Below are 22,120 nucleotides of genomic sequence, written 5' to 3' on the forward strand. Positions count from 1 at the left end.
CCAAGATCATGCGAGTACTGGTACTTTGGATTCAAATAGTATGCTAGTAAAGGAGAAATCACAAATATAAGTTGTTAGTGACTTAATACTTTAGAGGTTTGAATATATAAATGTAAAAACTCACATAAAGTGTATAGATGTTGAAGTGTAGAACTCACCAGCTTTATGCAAGGGATGACTCAAGTGCTTCTCCCATCGCTCATCAATGATGTTAATGTATGAGCGAGCACTTCGGGGTATTGCAGCTCGGACCATTTCCTTCAGCTTTTGCAGGGCAGCATATATGTGGGGCAAGGTAGGCTTCTTCTCAATGTCAACCATCCTTAGTACTGCCACCACTGGTTCTAATATGGCAACAACTTTATAGAAGTCATTCCAAAATCCGTTACTTGCAATGGTCTCTTGTGCTGCCTTCCCTTCTTGTGTCCTAGAGCCTGGCCAAGTAAACCATTGGTCACTTGCAAACATTGACCTCAGACCTACCACCTTTGACTGGATGCTCTTCAATGCAATGTAATTGGTGGCAAATCTAGTGACACCTGGCCTCACTAAATCCCCCTTGCATTTCTCCCTCATCAAGGCTAAAGCATAACTATGGTTATACACAAAGATGGTCACTTGCCTTGCCCTATTGACCACACCAGCCACCAAAGCTTTTTTCCCCATGTCCTTCAGCATTAGATCAATAGAATGGGCTGCACATGGAGTCCAAAAGAGGCGGATCCTCTTACTCTTCTTGTTCATCAGTTTCTCTCCAGCCTTCTTAAAATTAGAACCGTTATCCGTCACAATTTGGATAACGTTCTTTGCTCCTATATCTTCCTCTACGACTTGCTTCAGTAACTTGTACAAGTATGATGCATCCTTGACATGCTTTGATGCATCAACAGACTTCAAGAAGACAGTCTTCCCATTACAACTCACCATTAAATTTATAATGGACTGTCTAGTAGGTCCAGTCCAACCATCAGCCATAAGAGTAACCCCATATGTGTTCCACAATGGCTTCAGACCCTCTATGTACTCTTTCAGCTCCTCTCCTCTTTAGGCAAATATACATTATACAACTCATATGGTGTAGGCCCCTTCCATCCTGGGTCAGCCCTCCCTGCAGCATCAAGGAATGCATTATAATAGGTTCCTTGAGCTACATTAGCTGAAATGCCATTGTATAGCATGAACTTGCTGAAGGCTTTCCGTGCATCCTCTTGTTTACCACCAAACACTTGTGGGATGGTTGGCTGGAAGGCATCTTGTTGCCTAAAGGTAGATGGATCCTGCTCAAAAATGGTATCTGGGGAACGTGCTCGTGGTCGGGCTTGGGGCCATGGGATATCTCTTGTGCCAGTGCTTCTCCTCCTCTCATCTTCTTGCACTGGTGCAGCTGAGCCAGATCCACCAGCTCCTCTTGCTTGCTCATATGATCTGATATTATCAAAATGAAAACTTTGCCTGCTCGCTGCCAAAGTCTGCTGGTAAATCCTCCATTCAGCCTCTGATTGGAACTCACCAGGTGTAGGCCTATATTCAGTATCATCTCCTACTCCCCCAAGGATGTCTACACCAGGCCTCTCTAGCACTGCCTCATCGAAAGCTATTTGTCATCTCTCCCTCTCAGCTTTCTTTGTCTGTACTCCTCTTAAATTTTGTGCCATTGCCAGTTTCACTTGGCTCGGAACATTTTGGCATTTGGCAACATTCTTGCCTAGACCAGACAAATGTTCATTTAACCTAGTTGCTCCTCCAGAATTTAGAATCTCCCCACAGTAGTTACACTTTGACTTCTTTTTGTTCTTAGACATTGGGACTCCATGTAACCATGCTATATCCCCCATTGTGTAACCCTTATCTGATTTTTTACACTGTTACATAAAAAAACATGTATTAGTAACTATTATAGACTTAAAGTAAGGTAATAAACACTTAAAGTATTGTATTTATAACTATTACACATAGTATGAAGCTACTAGAACAATCAAATACCTATCTCTTATTTATTCCTAAACCCTAGTATTTATTTATTAATTAAAAATAATATTTACAATTTTTATTAAAAATAATTATACCTTCAAATATAAAATATTATAACATAATGATGTATTTGACATCATTTGAAGTTGGACATTATGTACAACCGTTGTGTATAATTTTCCAACAAAAACAGATATTTTTCCTTAATTTTATATATTTTTTAACTATTTAAATAATATAATTATTAAATCTGAAAAAAAAAATATTTTTTTTAATGGGTGAAAAAAAAAATGACTCCATGAGGCTGTAGAGCATGCAAACTAGTCTAACATACATCAAGATCACATCCAAACAATAAGTATTTATCCTATTTTTTTTAATTTCTTTTTTGAAAAAATCATTTTTTTCCCAGAAATTATAATAAATAATTTAATAACCCAAAAAAAATTCGGCCTCCATGAAGTGATAGATCAGCCTAACTTGTATAACATAACTCAAAATCACACCCATCTACCAAGATTTCATCAAATTTTTTTCAAAAAAATAGGTTTAGGGAAAATGGGTTTATCTTTCAAAAAACCTTCACAAACTTGAGCAATCCTCCAAAATTGAGCTGCAATCTTCACTTTGCCCCCAAATTCAGCTTCCAAATGTTTCAATCCAACCAAAAAATGAACATGGGAAGAGAAGATTGAGAGAAGAAGAGAGAAGAAGAGAGTGTTGGAGAGCTCTCTGTCGACAGAATAGGCAAAAACAGACTTGTTTTAAGACTTAAAACAAGTCATTTGGGTCAAATCATGGTGCCCATACCCGAGATCTCGCCGAGATTTTGCATTTTTCTTCTTGTTTTTCCACTGATTTTTGAAGATTTTTCGAGACGAGATCTCGCGAGATCTGGCCGAGATATCGCCGAGATCTTGCACTTTTATGTTTTCCCTTCCATCTCGACTCGGATTTCTAAAAAACCGAGAATCTCGGCGAGATCTCGCGAGATTTCGGACTATGCTTTTACCTCCCTAGGGAGACGTGTAATTACAAGAATATGTTAATGAAGGAAATAGGTAAGTGGAGAAGCCTCTCCCTCACATGTATGGGGGGCTCCAATAGTTTTTTACTGACAATGGAAATATTCACCAACCTGCTTGTGTTGACACTCCTCAACAAAATGGGGTGGCTGAGAGAAAAAACTGCCATTTGTTAGAGGTCACTAGGAGCCTCCTCTTTGGTATGCATGTTCCTAAGATCTTTTGGTCTAATGCTATTCTTGCTTCTGCCATCCTGATCAATCGGATGCCAACTCATCGCCTTGGCTCCAAATCCCTTTTGGAAACCCTTTCACCTCAAGTTTGTGCTTGTTCCTTTCCTCCCAAAATGTTTGGGTGTGTGACGTGTGTCTGCTATGTTCATTTCAATAAATCAACTCAGACAAAGCCTGACCCCAAAGCACTCTAATGTATTTTCCTTGGCTATTCGGCATCCACTAAAAGCTATAAATGCTACAACCCTTCCTCCCGAAGGTAGCTTCTCTCCAATGATGTCACCTTCTTTGAGTTATTCCTTTTTTTTCTCATCAATATTCGCTTCAGAGAGGAAACAATAGTAGTAAACAGGTTGCTAATGTCATTCCTTTTCTGTCTCCTTTACGTACCTCCACCTTCTCATTTCTACTTGACATTGGAAAATACAAAGCAGTGGATGTTGTTGATGTTGATACTCATTCAGGTGTTGATGCTAGCAATGAAATGAGTTAGCTAGCAAAGAAAAAGAGCTGGTTGTGTACAAAAGAGGCGAATGTTTGAAGGGAAAAGGAAAGGAGACCTGCCAAGAGCCCTCTTTGGATCCACATCTTGAGCTTCACCCTCCTTAGTCAGGTAATACTTCCTCTCCTTCCTCTGAGTTAGATCTCCCCATTGCTATTCTACAAGGGAAAAGAGCTTATACTAATCCCATAGCCAAGTTTGTCTCCTATGATGATATTTCTCCTACAGGTCTTGCCTTTTCCACTGCTCTTGCCTCTTCTTCCAGTCCCGAAAATGTCACAGAGGCTATGTCTCACCCAAAGTAGAAGGAGGCCATGTCTGAGGAAATGATTGCCCTTGAGAAGAGTGGTACTTGGACACTTGTAGATCTTCCCAAGGGGAGAGTTCCAGTTGGTTGCATGTGAGTTTATACCATTAAGTACCAATCAGATGGTAATGTTGAAAGATATAAGGCTCAGTTGGTGGCCAAAGGGTACAGTCAGGTGTACGACATTGACTACTAAGAGACATTTGCTCTTGTAGCCAAGCATAACTCAATCAAAGTTCTCCTATCAGTGGCTGCTAATAGAGACTGGTTGTTGTACTAATTAGATGTGAAGAATGCCTTTCTCCTTGGTGACTTAAAAGAAGAGGTGTATATACAGACTCCACCTGGTTTTAAGTTTCTCTCAGCAGAAGGGAAAGTTTATCTCCTAAAAAAGGCTCTTCATGGCCTGAAGCAATCTCCTAAGGCCTGGTTTGAGAGATTTAGGCAGGCCATTCTAAGGAATGGGTACTCCTAGAGTCAGGCTGACCATACTTTGTTTATCCAACGAGGGAATGGTTTGATTGGGAATGACAATACCGAGATAAGTATATTAAAATCTTACCTAGCTCAACAATTTGAGATTAAAGATCTTGGACTTTTGAAGTACTTCTTGGGTATTGAAATATTAAGATCAAAGAAAGGGATCAATATCTGCCAGAGAAAGTTTGTCTTGGATCTATTGAAAGAAATAGGAATGTTGGGGTGTAAACCAGCAAACTCCCCAATTGATCCAAATCACAAGCATGGTGACGAGTGTGGTTCTCCTCTTATGGATGCAGGTAAGTATCAGAGATTAATTGGGAAGCTGATCTATCTCTCCTTGACTAGACCGGACATCACTTATGTAGTGGTGAGCCAGTTCATGCATGCTCCCAAGAGTGGGCACTTGGATGTCGTTTATCGCATCATCAGGTACTAGAAATCTTTTCCAAGAAAAAGGCCTTTTATATGCCAAGCATAATCATTTGAGGATAAAGGGCTACAGTGATACTGATTGGGCTGGTTTAGTCTTTGACAACCGATCTACATTTGGGTCCTGTACCTTTGTGGGTGGTAATTTGGTTACATGGAAGAGTAAAAAACAACCAGTTGTACCGAGGGAACCCTAAGGCAGAATTTAGAGCCATGGCTCATGGAGTGTGTGAACTCATATGGCTGCGGCGGTTGTTTCAAGATTTGGGAATTGACACCGAGGGACCTATGCAGTTTTATTATGACAACAAAGCTGCTATAAGTATTGCTCATAATCCCATGCAACATGACTGAATAAAGCACATGGAGGTTGATAGGCATTTCATCAAAGAAAAGTTGGATTCGGTTACATTTGCACTCCCTTTGTGCAGATTGGTGATCAAGTGGCAGAAGTCTTTACAAAGGGCCTCATTCCTAGCCTGTTCAGTACACTCCTATGTAAGCTGGGAATGTATGACATCTATTCTCCAACTTGAGGGGGAGTGTTAGAGTTTATATTGTAAAGGGTACTTTGGTCACTGTCTTGTTATAAGTTATGTTAAGTTGTAATTTTGTCTTGTGTTCTTTTTTTCCTTTTACCTCCCTAAGGAGACATGTGTAATTACAAGAATATGTTAATGAAGGAAAAAGGTGAGTGGAGAAGCCTCTCCCTCACAGTCGATTCTCTCTCAATTCTCCTCTTCTCTTCTTCCTCTTTCCCTTGCTTTGAATCTTGTTCTATTGCTTGAATCTATCCATTCATAGATTCTAACTTTGTGATATGTTCAACCAGCCTGAGTGTCTCCATTGAATGGTTTCTTTAATCCATGTTAATCCGGAAGGGCTGTTCCAAGCTGGGCATGGGTGATTTATATTCTCCAGCTTGAAGGGGGAGTGTTAAGAAATAAACCGCATGGATATTATTGTCAGACTCTGGTGTTTCGTTAAGTTACCTTTGATCACGATAGGGGGAGTGTCCCTATCATGGTGTATTAAGTCAGAGTTTGTTTATGTCTTAAGTTACTTTCCTTCCTTGTCTTAGACTTATACTCTTAGTAGGTTTCCTACTAAGAGTCAATTAGATGATATTATAAGTACTGGGGGTGGACCACGATCACGATAGGGGTATTCTGAATCCTATCGTGGTTCATTTTTTTTTCTTTCCCCTTCTTCTTCCATCTGTTCTTGTTAAATAATGTAAACCAGAATACCTGGACTGGTCACTTTGGTGTTTTATTTTTATGTTTTATGTACTGCCTAGCTATGTCGGCTATGGCAAGGGTATAATTTTCACTATAGTGTAATTTTTGAAGTTATAAATATATGGCTTGGCTGATCACATCGATCATTCAAGCATTCCTCAATTTCTGGTTTTGTTAACATGGTATCAGAGCCATCTTCTCTGATCTAGGGTTTTCAAAACCTTCCCCCCCTCCATTTTTCTTCTCTTCCACCTTCTCCATCGATTTTTTTCTCTTTCTCTTCTTCCCCCTTCCTTGGTTCTCTCCATCCTTCAAGGGCAGCACTAATGAGGTGATCCTATTATGATCTAGTTGCTGTCCTCCATCCCACCTCACATTATATGCCCTAATTACAGATCACGATAGTTGCTGTTTTTACTCTCTGCGATTTTTGGACTGCTCCTATTTTTTGGAAATCAACCCTATCGACTTGGGAGGTTGATTGTTCACCTTGGAGCACTACTGGAAAGCCTCTGGATAGCATCTATCACAGCTACATCATCACATACTGAAGCCCTCAAGTTCTAGCCCCTCTTTTCCCTTTATCGATCTCAACTGTTAAGGTTTTTCAAAACCCTGACACCTTATCGATCTTGGTTTTTGGGCTACCTTTTTTAGGAGATTTTTTGAGGGACAATTCCCTTATTATACTACTACACTCGACCTGGTTATCAGCCACAACTACTGCAGTTTTTTGAAGATCTGATTTTTCACAATTTAGTGGATCAATTTCTGCCTGGCTGAATTATGGGTGACTCAGAGATGACTACTGCTACTTCTGGAGGAGATGGTCAGACTAGGACTGACTTTCTTTCCTATGCTACTGCCATTAAGCTTGATGGTATGAACTATTTAATTTGGGCCAGATCCTTATCCTTGATCATGGCTGGTAGGGGACTCACTGGCCATCTTACTGGCACCACCAAACAGCCTACCGAAGAAGGTGCTGCTCGTACTAAATGGGTTGCCAACGATGCTATGGTGATGTCCTTTATTCTGAATTCTATGACCACTAACCTCTCTAGTCAGTATCTCCTCCTTGACACTGCTACTCAGATATGGACTGCTATCAAGGGAACTTATGGTCGTTCAGGGAGTGGTGCTCAGGTTTATGAAATCAGGAAGACACTCCAAAACACTACTCAGAAGGAGATGTCTGTCACTAAATACTATGCTGCCCTCAAGTGTTTATGGCAGCAATTGGATCACTATGCTTGGTTTCAGCCTACTACTACTGCTGACATTACTGCCTATCACTCTTATGTGGATCAGTTTTGGGTCTATGATTTTCTGGCTGGCTTCAATGATGATTATGATCCTATTCGGGTGCACGTTCTTGGTCGGGTTCCTTTCCCCACTTTAGAGGAGACATTTTCTTATGTTCACAGTGAAGAGACACGTAGGGCTGCTATGATGATTACTCCCAAAGTTGAGAGATCAGCCTTACAAGCTACTGGCTCCACCCCAGATCCTTCTTCTGATAGTGTTGCTGCTACTACTACAGCCAAAGAGCCTGTGAAGTGTGATCATTGCCACAAACCATATCACACTAAGGCTCAGTGTTGGAAATTACATGGGAAGCCTGCTGATTTTGAGGCCAAACGTGGTCGTGCTAAGTCTAAAAACAAAGCCAATCACACTGAAAGTGTAGCTCCAGCTCCCACTGCTGACATTGGTTTCTCCCAAGAAGAACTCCAAGCTCTCCGGCGTTTGTTGAACACATCCGCTGCCTCTACTACATCTGCTGCCAATTCAGGTTTCTTCTTTGCCCGTATAGGTATTTCCTTTGCTGGTCATTGTGCATCAGTAGTCTCCACTCCTTGGATTATAGACTCCGGTGCTACTGATCACATAATAGGTTCATCCAGCCTCTTTAATATATATTTTCCTACTTCTAGTAAAGATAAAGTCAAAATTGCTGATGGGTCCCTCTCCTCTATCTCCGAAAAAGGATCCATTGGATGTTCTCCTTCTCTTACACTGTCATTAGTGTTGCATATTCCCAAGTTTACCACTAATCTTCTTTCCATTAGCAGTATCACCAAATTTCTGAATTGTAAAGTGACATTTTTTCCCACTCATTGTGTTTTTCAGGAACTGGACTCGGGGAAGACGATTGGATCGGGTAAAGTGCATGGCGGATTGTACTTGCTTGATGGAGACCCTGCATCTACCCGAGCTTTACCTTCTAGGCGCTGTCACCCGACATCTTTCTCTTTTGAATTACACAAATGGCACTCTAGACTAGGACATCCCCCTTTAGGTACTTTATCCACTTTATTTCTAGCATTAGTTAAAGATTGTAATAAGGAAGATTTTTGTGTGAGCCTTGTGTCTTGGTTAAACAGACACGTTCATATTATCCCATTTCTAATAAAAGATCTTCTTCCTTATTTCATGTTGTTCATACTGATGTGTGGGGTCCTAGTGAAAGAATCTCTCTTTCTGGTCATCGGTGGTATGTAACCTTTATTGACTGCTATTCTAGATTCACTTGGGTCTACCTTATGCACACACAAAATGAAGTGTTTTTATGTTTTCAGCATTTTCACCAGCTGGTTAAGACCCAATTAATGCCACTCTTCAAATTTTGAGGAGTGACAATGGGACAGAGTATATGGAAGGTCAGTTCCAAAAATACATTGTTGCCCATGGAATCCTCCATCAGACCAGCTGTGTTGATACTCCAGCCCAAAATGGTATGGCTGAGAGGAAAAACCGCCACCTCTTGGAGGTAGCTAGAGCTCTTCTGTTTGCTCGCAATGTCCCTTCCCTTTATTGGGGGGATGTTGTCCTTACTGCGAGCCTATTTAATTAATAGGCTGCTCAGTCGGGTTCTTAATTCCAGACCCCCTGTTGAGCTATTACTTGGCTCTTCTTCCTTTATAGTTCCTCCTAAGGTATTTGGTTGCGTTTGTTATGCCAGGGATATAAGGTCCCCTGGTAAACTTGAACCACGTAGTCTCCGCTGCATTTTCTTAGGTTACTCTGCACACAGAAGGGGTACAAATGCTATTACCCTCCATCCCGCCGGACTTTGGTAAGCATGGATGTCATTTTTCATGAGAGTGTTTCATATTATGTGTCCCCACCTCTTCAGGGGGAGAGTGTTAATGAAGATGTGTTGACTATAGACTCTCCACCTCCACTCCAGTCTGTTTACAATGAGTCTGAACCAGTTCGGCCTGCTCCTAGTACTGTACTCCCCCTGAGCTAGGGGGAGAGATCCCTATATAGGGGGAGACCATCTCCATTCAGGAGGAGCAAACTACCCCAGTCCAGACTCCTGTTCAGAGGACTATTAGTGAATTTCAGAGGAGGATTGATAACAGTACTGTGAAGACCTATGCAAGGAAACATAAGCAGATTCAATCAATTGTTGCTCCAATACCCATCCAATTGCCGAACCTGGATCCAGAACCTGCCTCTCCACCTGGTAATGTTTCTTCTCCTGAGTTACTTATTGCTCTTCGCAAAGGTGTCAGGACTTGCACTCAGCATCCTATATCTCATGTTGTTTCTTATGACTCCCTTTCCCCATCCTTTCGTACTTTTGTTTATTCTCTTTCTTCTGTCTGTATTCCTAATAATTGGTAGGAAGCTCTATCAGATGGAAAGTGGAAGGCAGCAATGATGGAAGAAATGGAGGCCTTGAAGAAAAATAACACATGGGAGCTTGTGGTTCTTCCACCTGGGAAGAAAACCGTTGGATGTAAATGGGTGTTTGTGGTGAAACAGAAGGTGGATGGCACTGTGGATAGGTATAAGGCACGACTCGTGGCCAAGGGGTTCACTCAGACATACGGCATTGATTACCAGGAAACCTTTGCACCTGTTGCGAAGTTAAATACTGTTCGTGTGTTATTATCTTGTACAGTCAACCTTGGATGGGATTTACAGCAGCTAGATGTTAAAAATACCTTCCTAAATGGAGCACTGGATGAGGAGGTGTATATGGACATTCCACCAGGGTTTTCTTGTGATAGAAACCAAGGAAAAGTGTGTAGGCTGAAGCGTGCACTATATGGGCTGAAGCAATCACCTTGAGCATGGTTTGACCGGTTCCACAAGGCCATGATTTTTGTGGGCTATAAGCAGAGTAATGCTGATCACACATTCTTTATAAAGAGGGTTGGTGAAAAACTCACTGTTCTTATAGTCTACGTTGATGACATAGTGGTTACTGGCAAAGATGGTGATGAGATCAGACGGTTGAAGACCTCCTTGGACAAGAATTTGAGATTAAAGATTTAGGGAAACTACGATACTTTCTTGGGATTGAAGTGGCCAGATCTTCTAAAGGGATTTTTCTCTCCCAAAGGAAGTATGTCCTAGACTTATTGGCTAAAACCGGGTTGTTAGGCTGCCATCCTTCAGATACTCCTATGGACCATACTGTTCGGCTCAAGGAAAAAGAGGGTGAGCCTGTTGATAAAGGCCGGTACTAGAGACTTGTAGGGAAACTGATTTATCTCTTACACACTCAACCTGACATTGCTGTCGCCGTGAGTACTGTGAGTCAGTTTATGCATGATCCCTACTCTTCTCATATGGAGGTTGTTCTTCGTATTTTGCACTATTTGAAGTTAGCTCCTGGAAAAGACATTCTTTTGTCTGCACATGGTCACCTACGGATAGAAGCCTACACTGATGCTGATTGGGCTGGTTCTACGGATCACAAGTCTATTTCTAGGTATTGCTCCTTTGTAGGTGGAAATCTTGTCACATGGCGTAGCAAGAAGCAAATTCTAGTTGCTCGTTCAGTGCCGAAGCTGAGTTTCGAGCTATGGCACAAGGTATTTGTGAGTTACTCTGGCATAAAAGTTTGCTACAAGATCTTGGTGTTCCTATTCGTCTTCCTATGATATTGTACTGTGACAACAAGGCTGCAATCAGCATAGCACACAACCCAGTATAGCATGATCGTACCAAGCATGTTGAGGTGGATAGGCATTTCATCAAGGAGAAGTTATAAGATGGGCTGATTTGTATTCCCTTTGTGACATCTGCTGATCAACTTGCTGATATCTTCACCAAGGGATTGTCTGGGAAATTATTTCATCCTAATCTAGTCAAATTGGGCATGATCGACATCTTTGCTCCAACTTGAGGAGGAGTGTTGAATAATGTAAACCAGAATACCGTGGGGGTATTCTGGTCACTTTGGTGTTTTATTTTTATGTTTTATGTACTGCCTAGCTATGTCGGCTATGGCAGGGGTATAATTGTCACTATAGTGTACTTTTTTAAGTTATAAATATGTGGCTTGGCTGATCACATCGATCATTCAAGCATTCCTCAATTTTTGGTTTTGTTAACAGTTCTCTCTCTTTTCTTTCCTCTCTTCTTCAAGCTTTGTGAGGACTGGTTATTTGTTTCTCTGTTGCTACAATCCATTTTTAAAAACAATAGGTTTATTGTGTGGTATTATGTATGGAAATTCTTTCATCATTTCTGAAATTTTCTTAGCTTGTTTTGGAAATATTTGTGACTGCCTTATTGTTTTATCTCTTGATAAATTATACAAAAAATATGAAATATTGGATAAATCAGTTTATTCAAACAAAATAGAGGAACAATAACAACATTTGTCTGCCTCTTTTCATTACATTTATCAGTCGTTCACGCTCATTTGATTTCTGCTGTTATACTTGGGATTTTATTTGTGAAATTCATTATAGGCTCTTCCACCATTTTGTTTCATTGCTCTTGATGTCTCTTGATTGGGTTGTTTTCCTTTCTTATATTATTCTTGATACCAAATAGATATGAATGCTTTGCTGGCTTCTTGAAAGGATGTTCCCTTCTTTTGATGATTCAAGCATGTTTCTTCTTTCTTTGATATGTTTTTTCCCCCACTTCAATACATATCCATTTGCATGACATTTAGTTGAATCTCTTTATGTCAGCAAAGTAACTCTGGTGACCTGCCATATAGAGAAGTGCAATTTACTTTTATTTAAACTTATACTTTCCTTCTTTCTCTTTTTAATCTTTCTCGAAGAATCTTTGGCTTTTAACATTCATCTGTTTCAAGTAGCTACTGCTTATGTTCATGGGGTGTAATAGCTTATGAAAATTGTAGTTATTATGCATGTAAAGAAACTGTAAAGAACCCAAGTGGTTGATAGCTGGGGAGAGCTGTAAACCTGGATGTCCTAAGTTCGATTCCCACTGCCCTCACCTTGGGCCAGCCATCACTCAGTCTCAAGCCATTTGGCCGCTGTGACTGGAGCAGTTAACCTGTAGCCGGGGGGATTAGTCGGTCCAATGTGTTTGGATACCCCCTAGGTAACCTTAAAAAAAAAAAAAAAAAAAAAAAGAAACTCTAAAGTGCTTGCCTTTCTGTCTCCCTTCTTTCCTGAGCATGTCAATGCTAAGGCTGAAATGGATCATTTATATGAATGAAGCATATATGGATCTATGCTGCCTTGCTACTCCTGGCCCCCTATATTATATGTTTGCTGAGCACATGCCATCATGGGCATTCATCGGAGTTTTCAACTGATGGTGCACATTATGCAGTTCCTGTGAAAACTCCTATGATGCAATAGGCCTATATATATCAGCTGCTTAAGACAAAAGCCTATATATTACTAGAGATAACCAAACTCCATTTTTCTAATTGGGACAAAACATGACCTGTCATCTGCAGCCATGACCAACGAACAGTTAAATGGACAGTGGAAACCAGATGATGGATGAGACAGATCAAGCTATTGAGCAATCTAAAAGGTAATATCCTATTTCATAGATCTGTATTCTAGTGAGCAGAAAAGGTCTGGCAGTTGTCACTGTTTATACGGTTGATGATACTTCAACCTTCTTTTTTTCTTTTACTATTCTGTGATCATAAAATCTTAGTTGCTTTTGAAAAGAAACTATGTGATATTGAATCTGTTTGAGAGTCTACAAGGCATGCTGTAGATTATTTGTCATTCCTTTCTGCTTTCTGCTTTTTGAACTTTTACACATGCCATCAATAAATAATAAACATTGATCTTTGATACTACAGTTTTAGTGACTTCAGTATCTTGGGTTTCAAATAAGGTTATTAAATATTATTCTTCTTCCACAAGATGAAGCTACAATTAACTCTTACTAATTGGTAGTTCTCTGGTCATTAATAAAATAAAAGCTCATTCTCACATCTTGTCTGGCCAAAAATAGAGTTATCTAGAATTTCTGAAATAAAAAATAAATAGTATATTACCTCATATCTTCAACAATCTTTTAATTCAGTATAGCTTTCTAAATTAACCTTTCACCCATTCTTGTTATTATAAACCCTTAGTACCCATTTCTTAGCTGATTACTTTAAATTCTATATCTTGGTCACTGGTGATTTAGGTTGTAGAAGACATTGCCAATGTCGGTGCACAGACTGCGCTTCTCGAGGCACAGATGTTTTATCCAAGAACATTAGTTCTTATCATTTAATTCAATTGTAGACCCAATTATATCACCCATTTTTTTATGACTTTTCACTTAAGCTATTCAACTGCTCATTATTTTCAGACAGAAAACAAAAGATTAGGATTGATAATTATTTGGACTTCCATCTGTTTTTCAACAAAGCGAGCTTCTAAATTGGTTAAGGAATTTGGTAGACAGGCATAGTTCTTATATTTTTCCCTCTCTGTCTACTATCCTGAACTCTAATTTGTGCAGTTGACGTTTTTTTTTCTGATATATTCTTATCTTTAGGTTGCAACTGACCACCGTTTTGTGACCTTGCTTTCTCCATTATTGTCCTTGGATTTATAGCAATCATCAGTATAAAGGTGGACACTATTTTGTTGATGCCCATTATTCTTGTTGCATTTTCATCAGTAATAAGTGTGATTCTTTTCCTTGTTCCTTCTTACCTTAAACAGTGTCTAAAATTATCCCAATTAAAATGAAATAGACTAATACTGCTTTTGAAATTTATGGACATTTATTTTAAGGATTTTACAATGTGGCTGAATGCTCCAAGGATGAAATATCAATAACTTGTATAAAAAAACACAAAAGAAAAGCTTGACCACCCTAAGATGGACCATGATAAATATTTAACATGGTAGCTAGGCAATCCAAAGTCTCCCTACCTCTAGATGTTAGAATGGCCAAGTCAGTACTCCTCAGGCTGAATTGAAAGAAAAAAAAAAGGAAAATTGCTTCTTCTGCTGGCCATGTGGAGACATTTTACTGATAAATATTTACTGCACGTCCTATTTCTGCAACATGCATGGAGAGTCCTATATTGGTTAGCATGTTAAATCCCATGGCCTCTCTCAAATATATTGGCAACTCAGTACCCTCAGGATTGGCTGAACATCAAATTTCAGCCAAAAGATAGTGTATGGGAGAACAAACTACTAGTGACAAGATTTCTCAATTTTCACATTTATATACAACTTATTAGATAAAGCTTTGTCAAAGAAGGAACAGAAACTATGTTTGGATTTCTTCATTTCCTTAATAATCGAATGAAACTTATTGCTGTTTTGAGGTTCCTTCTATTGATATATCATATTCCATATCTGTAGTCTTGATGTCAATCCTTCAAACAGATCATTTTTGTGACGGATCCTCATACCGTTTTGCATGCACTTTAAAGTCTCATCTTCTTTCTAACAAGATTGTTCAAGGAAAATTGCTATATCGGATTGTTGCAGACAGAAGCATCCTCAAACATACATAGTCTTTACACTTGAAGGTCCATAGTACAAGTGCATATTGCTTTAACACATTGCCTCTAAATATATGAGACCAGCAGTTATTCCCCAAGGGAATTGATTCCATTTTCCCCTATTTTTTCCCAAAAAATTTTCTCATTTGTCATTTAATAAGTTCATTTGGTTTGGGGGGGGGGGGGGTTGATTGCATTGAAGGTTCATTGGCTAGTTTTAAAAAATAGAGCCCCTTTTTTTCTTTTTTGCTGAAAAAGCTACCTTGTTTGTGAATCTGGCATCATTTATTAGATAACACAGAATCTTTCTGTTACACATGGAAGGATGCCATTGATGATTCCTCAATGCACATCAGATCTCTATTATATATGCAGTGTATTGAATTCGTTCACTCCTTCATGATATAAGGCTAAGCTTGAAACTTCAAAAGTGTTCTTGAAAATAGGCCAGGCTTTAGAGTTCAGACCCAACAGACCCTGGTCCATGGTCTGATTTAACCTGGAACCATTGATAATTCAGTCCAAATAGTCCTAATATCTGAAAAGTATTGATATCAAATAGCATAGGAAAAGATTCAAGAAAAATGATACGGGGAAATGATGCTGCCCTTGTACAGATTCCTTTATACCCTTCACATAAAAAATAAAAAATAAAAAAAATAAAAAAACAGTGGGGTGAAGCTGTATTGACTCTCTTTTTCTTATTCTGGACATGTGGACCCCACATGGAAGATACTGTTTTTAAACCCTTATTGGTGTAACATGCAAATTCCTTCCTTCGTACAACCCTGTCATTTTCTTTTAATTATCTCTTTTTTTATTCTCAAAAGTTATTTAAAAGTATAGAAGGGTTTTCAAAAATAATTTGAAAGTGATATTGTTATGCACATGTTTCGAGTACATATGTGAAACGATAATACTTACTTTTATCGGAAAACATTGTGTAATAGTGGACGATAAAAGAAATAAGGTTTCAAGTATTATGACTGCTTGAGGGGTGTCAATAAGAAAATCCCTTATATAAAAGAACTACTAAGCTACGGTTACAGATTTTATAATGGATGTTTAGGCTTGGATCAATCTTTCAACTGAAAATGTAAAGAAAGGAAAGGCTTTCTTGTACCAGAAGACAGGGTGTTGCCTTTTGGCTCAAAACATTTCATGTGAGGTAGTTATGTATTTTGGCAACAAAAGGGCTCTCCTGTAGGGTTGCCAATTTTAAGCTTTCAGTTTAATTCAACTTTCCCTGTTTTATTAAAAAAGGAATCATTCATAGTAGGAGAAAAGTTTTCTGTGGGGGACTGTACCGCCCATGCCCAGACAGTGGAGGGCAAAATGACCAACCTGCCCTCTATGAAAGGCCAATATTTTGCCCCTAAGGTGCTTCCGCACGCGCTCTCACTGGCCCCTGCGCTCCCCAACAGAGAAGAATTTAGCTCGTCTCCAAGGAGGCGTGTGCCCAAGGTGCTGCTAAGGGGCATCCAACGATTGAGTTGTGCCGCACACATCTCAATGCACACCTAGGGATGTGTGCGGCACAGCCTAGCTGCTGGTAGTGCCCTAGGCATTCCCTGCTCCCTGGAAACGATCCTGATCCCACAGAGAATGCTCCCTCTTCATAATAATATCCTTTTCTATGGGAAAAAATGCAATCTCTAAAAGGTGTGTGAGGCTTGCCTTGGGTCTGGGAAACGCCACAAGGTTTTTAACCATAAAGACTCACGCTTCGAATGTTTGGCCTTGCAATGTGTGCATGCCTCACACCATGATGAAATGAGAATGTTAGGTTCGTATCCTTTAATTATCTTGTATCTTCTATTGCAAATATTTTATTCTGATTTTTTTTGTACATAGCTTCTACATCTTTGACTATTTCTTTGAATCTATCTTGTATTATTTATTTAGAAATTTATAAAATAAAATTCATCTAAACTTCAACATTTTACGTAGGTGTTACAGTAACTTGATGAAAGATGATTTGACAATGTAATACTTCTTGACTTAGTAGCAGTTTTATCCTTGACATGGTCAAACACCTCTTTATTTGTCATCAAGATTAGTTAATTTTGTAAAGGCCCTACTTGCGTCACCATTAAAATTTTTCTACAAATGATATTTTACATGTAAATTTTTCTCTAAAATTTTCTTGCTTTCAATATTGTCTTTTCCATTCATATATTCTTCCAAACTTTTTCAATCTTTGTTTATGAGATTTTGCTCTTTTTGAAAGAAAAAAATAATCCAAATTTATATATATATATATATATATATATATATATATATATATGTTGACTAAACACGATTAGGTGCCGTATCTAAAAAATAATTGTAAAGCTGTGTTTTCACACAATGGGAATGAAAACTATGAAAACAAATTAGTCCGATGCAGTGTTTTTTGGTTGGGTTGAAACATGGAGGTTCCCTTCCCCAGTTGAACCTGCAGGTTTGAATTGATCCAAATAAGACCTCTACTTTGAAAACAAATTGAGAAATGCTTCTCTAAATAGAGTTGAACTTGTCAAAAGTCAATTTACATGCCCACACGAACAAATATATAATGTGTTCCAAAGTTTCATAAAAATCAAAACCTCCTAGCTACCTCATTTTCATTTCAATCATGTCCAAGTTTCACTCCATCAACACAAGAATTTCTTCTCATCATCATCTCAACATGAATCTTCTGGGCCTTGTTCTCCTTCAAATTTCCATTTTCTTCTTCAGATTAATCCACTCTGCAAATTCAACTTCCTTCAATTTCACCAGTTTCCAATCAAACACAGCAGATATCAATTTCGAAGGCGATGCACATGTATCTGGCAACATCATTCAACTCACCAAAAACCAAACCAATATTGCCAATTATGGTCGAGCAACGTATACTCAACCAGTTCAGCTATGGGACTCAACCACTGGTATGTTAGCAGATTTCAACACTCACTGCACCTTCCTCATAAATGGTGACACCATTGTCAATGGACTTGCCTTCTTCTTTGCTCCCAATGGTTCAACTGCTCCTCCAAATTCAACAGGTGGGTTCCTTGGCCTTGTTAATACTAATTCCACTACTGCTGGTAAATTTATCGCTATGGAGTATGATACTCATCAGGATACCTGGGATCCAAGCAATAATCATGTAGGTATGAACATCGGTTCCATCATATCAGATCAAACACTGAACTGGAATACTACTATGACAAATAAATTGGCTAATGCTTGGCTTAGCTATGATGCAAGTACTCTGCTTTTGAGTCTCTATTTGACTTATGTTGCAAATCCAGTTTTTAGTGGGGAAACTACTCTTACTAAGAGTATTAATCTGAAGGATTATTTAACAGAATGGGTTACAATTGGGTTTTCAGCTGGTACCAGCACATCCACTGAGACACAAAATATTTACTCTTGGCAATTCTCTTCCAGCTTCAACACTGGGGCTGTGGTTGGAACATCATCAAAGAATAAGGTTGGATTGGTGGTAGGAATTGTTGTTGGTTCAGTTGTCTTGATTATTGGGTTGAGTCTAATTGGTTATTTGTTTGTGTTGAGGAAGGGGAAAAGAGGGAAAGAAGAAAGTGATGTGGCCTTTGAATTGGCCATGGAAGATGAGTTTGAGAAGGGAACAGGGCCTAGGAAGTTCTCTTATCATGAATTAGTTAAGGCAACAGAAAACTTCAATGATAAAAGGAAGCTAGGAGAAGGAGGTTTTGGAGGTGTTTATAAAGGCTTTTTGAGTGATTTGAATATGGATGTGGCAGTAAAGAGAGTCTCCAAGGGTTCTAAACAAGGTGTGAAGGAGTATGTATCAGAGATAAAGGTCATTAGCCGATTAAGACACCGGAATCTGGTTCAGCTCGTTGGTTGGTGCCATGAACGAGGTGATCTTCTACTTGTTTATGAGTACATGGAGAAGGCGAGCCTTGATTTTCATATCTTCCGTGGAACAATAACGATGTTACCTTGGGAAATTAGGCACAAGATTGCTCATGGCTTGGCTTCTGCATTGCTCTATCTACATGAAGAATGGGAACAATGTGTGGTTCATCGCGATATCAAGTCCAGTAATGTGATGTTAGACTCCAATTTCAATGCCAAGCTTGGAGATTTCGGGTTAGCCAGGCTAGTAGACCATCAATTGGGATCACAAACAACAGTCTTGGCTGGCACCATGGGTTACATGGCCCCTGAGTGTGTCACAACTGGTAAGGCAAGTAAAGAATCAGATGTTTATAGCTTTGGAGTTGTTGCTTTAGAAATTGCTTGTGGAAGAAGGGCTGTGGAACACAAGGAGGAATCAAGTAAAGTAGCTCTTGTAGCATGGGTTTGGGAGCTCTATGGCAGTGGAAGGCTTCTTGAAGCAGTTGACCCGAGACTTGAAATGGATTTCGATGAGAAACAAATGGAGAGATTGTTGGTTGTTGGATTATGGTGTGCTCACCTTGATCCAAGTTTACGCCCGTCGATTAGGCAAGCGATTAATGTTCTCAGTTTTGAAACTGAGATGCCCAATCTTCCTTCAAAGATGTCTATGCCTTCTTACTTTTCTCCTTTGTTGAACTCATTTCCATTCTCTCATGTATCATCCAACGATACTGCTACTACTACTACTACTGATGCTGCTGTTGCTGCTGCGAGAGAACACCAAACACAGTATTCAACAAGTACCTGCACCACTACTGATTCATCCATGCCAACCATGTCTTCTTTTGCTTCTTCCTCTGGATCCCCTGCAACCCTCTTGTATGATTTTAAGAAAACCAACATATAATAGTAAAATGTAGCTATTTAGGGCTGTAAGTACTTATGATCTTTCCTTATTTATGTTTGAGATCCAAGTGATCTATTGTACTTATCTTTCATTTCATGCCAATTATTAGCTTGGGTTTGTCTGAAACTCCCAATTGGGCTTCTGTGTAAAATCAACAAGTTCATTTATTTCAGACTTGTTGGGTGCATGATGTTATGATGATACCAATCCATATCCTCTCCACTGAAAGGAGAGCCCAATGACGCATCTGACAGCTGGGCTGTGCTGCACACATCCCGTCGGCACTGGATTGGGATTCTCTCCGCCGTCTAGATGTGTGTGACACAGCCCAACTGTCAGATGCCTCATTGGGCTATCCATTCAATGGTGAGGATCCCAATCAGTTGTAATACAACAATGCATAATTATCAAAGCGGCAAAGCGACCATGGCATTGGAGAGAGTTAAAAATCAAAGTGATACCAGCAAGACGACAAGGCGCCCGCTTCTGCATGGCCTAGGCGATGCCTTGATAACTACGCAGTAGTGTATAGAAAAATCAAATTTCAATATAATATGTTTCTAGGTAGGTGGATAGGTAGATAGATAGATATTTTGAAACATTCTCATTCTTCCTCAATTTGCAATAAAAAAATTAAAATTTTTTGATGAAATAAAAATCTACAGGTTAGCCATTTAGTGTTGGGTTTGAAATTTAAACATAAAATGGTTCGTCACACCAGTTGCTTAACTTTTTTTAATAAACTATCTAGTGGTTAGCAATTTGGTATTAGATATGAAAGTCAAACCAATTGCTTGTCTCTACGGAACACTATTATACAAGTTAATTGTGTTATCTTCTCGACCTAATTCTCCATAAGATGAGTAGGAAATCAAAACATCTACCTATATGCGTGGAATCAAAACCTTAATTTGAAGTTTTCATTTTAATTCTTATGCGAATATGTTAATCAATCAGTCTATATTGATAATGGTTTGAGGTATCGGTATTGTATTGCCCGTATTACGTTACATATGTAACGATTTTACTAGTGGTCGATCCTCGATACTGAATTGGTGACACAATATTGATAAGGGTAAAACAGTCAAAAATCCTATTCTTTTAAGAAAAATCAAGGTTAAATTTGTCGAATACGACCGATCCATGCCGATAACATATTGGTATCATATCAGTTTTACAGCTGACCGATACCCAATCCGATACCGTGCACTAAAACTATGATATGATGGAAGTTTGGACTTCCCAATTCTAAACATTACGCCTAGTTGTGTAAAAGGTTGTATGGTAGCCAAACAACAATATTTTTTTGATTCATCAGCAATCGAGGGTGACCCAAGAGTGGAATTTTTATCTCCTACAATTTTGACACCCTTCAATTCCCCTACAATCCCTCACATGAGAGCTGAAATGACCACTTACCCATTGCCTAGACACACTTCCCAAGGCAGTGGGTAAGTAGTCATTTCACTCCCATGTGACGGATTGTAGGAAATTGGAGGGTGTTAGAATTGTAGGTGATAATGATCCGAGCTTGCTCTTCCTTTTTTTGTTTGCAAGGTAAAGGTGATAATACCTAGGGGTGTAAGTTTGGCCCTGTCGGCCCGAACCCGCCCTGAGCCCGAACAGGGTTTGGGCTGAGATATTTTGCCCTGAGGGCGGGTAAGGGCTGAAAATTTCTGGCCCAGGGTTGAGGCCTCCGGCTAAGTATGATCCGGCCTGGCCCAACCCTGTTTTAAATTGTATTATAAAATATGTACTGATATAATATATATATATATATTATAAACTTTTAACATCACCCACATTTTGTTATATAATATATTACATATGAAGACAATAAGTGATATAATACATTTTATTATAGTGTTATTTGACGTAAATTTGATAATTTTCTCCCCAGCCCATTCTGGCCCATGCATTTCCTTCCCCCTCCCCCATGATCAGGGCCAATCAGGGTCAGCCTAGCCCGACCCTGAGGGCGGATCAGGGTTGGGTCAGGCCTGGGCCAAGCTAAGGGGACTTAGGGTTGGGCTACGGTTCTATAAAGTCCGGCCCAACCCGACCTTGTTGCAGCCCTAATAATACCCTACGAATGTTACAATCTTCCTACTAGGTATGTTTCTTCTAGGCATGATTAGGCATATCGATATAGTTAATGGGACAGAGATCGACTAAGCCCACTAACCAATCGACTGCACAGAGACCGATTAAGCCCGATAACTGATCGACTATTTACGGTCGACCATTGTGCTGAGATTTGGAGACCAACTCCTTAATCGATTGGTCACGTGCTGAGGATATAATTTGGTGAGACCGATGAAGGCCCGATCGAAACTGGCCGATCCCGACCGGTTGACAACCCTGGAAAAAATCGGATTCCGAGACGGATCTTTACTGATTCGACTCTAAACCCGACCCGTCTATAAGTTACCCAATACAGGATACAGGATATAC

The 22,120-nt window shown here is 39.5% G+C and overlaps 1 protein-coding gene across 1 annotated transcript; it reads left to right on the top strand.

The window, feature by feature from the left end:
* The first annotated feature begins 17,548 nt into the window (after positions 1-17,548).
* Positions 17,549-19,692, top strand: LOC122649984 (L-type lectin-domain containing receptor kinase IX.1-like). The gene has a single exon (XM_043843263.1). The coding sequence runs from the start codon at positions 17,576-17,578 to the stop codon at positions 19,664-19,666; it is 2,091 nt and encodes a 696-aa protein (XP_043699198.1). The 5' UTR covers positions 17,549-17,575; the 3' UTR covers positions 19,667-19,692.
* Positions 19,693-22,120: the final 2,428 nt, after the last annotated feature.

This window comes from Telopea speciosissima, chromosome 2, assembly GCF_018873765.1.
Source record: "Telopea speciosissima isolate NSW1024214 ecotype Mountain lineage chromosome 2, Tspe_v1, whole genome shotgun sequence".
Lineage (NCBI taxonomy): Eukaryota > Viridiplantae > Streptophyta > Magnoliopsida > Proteales > Proteaceae > Telopea > Telopea speciosissima.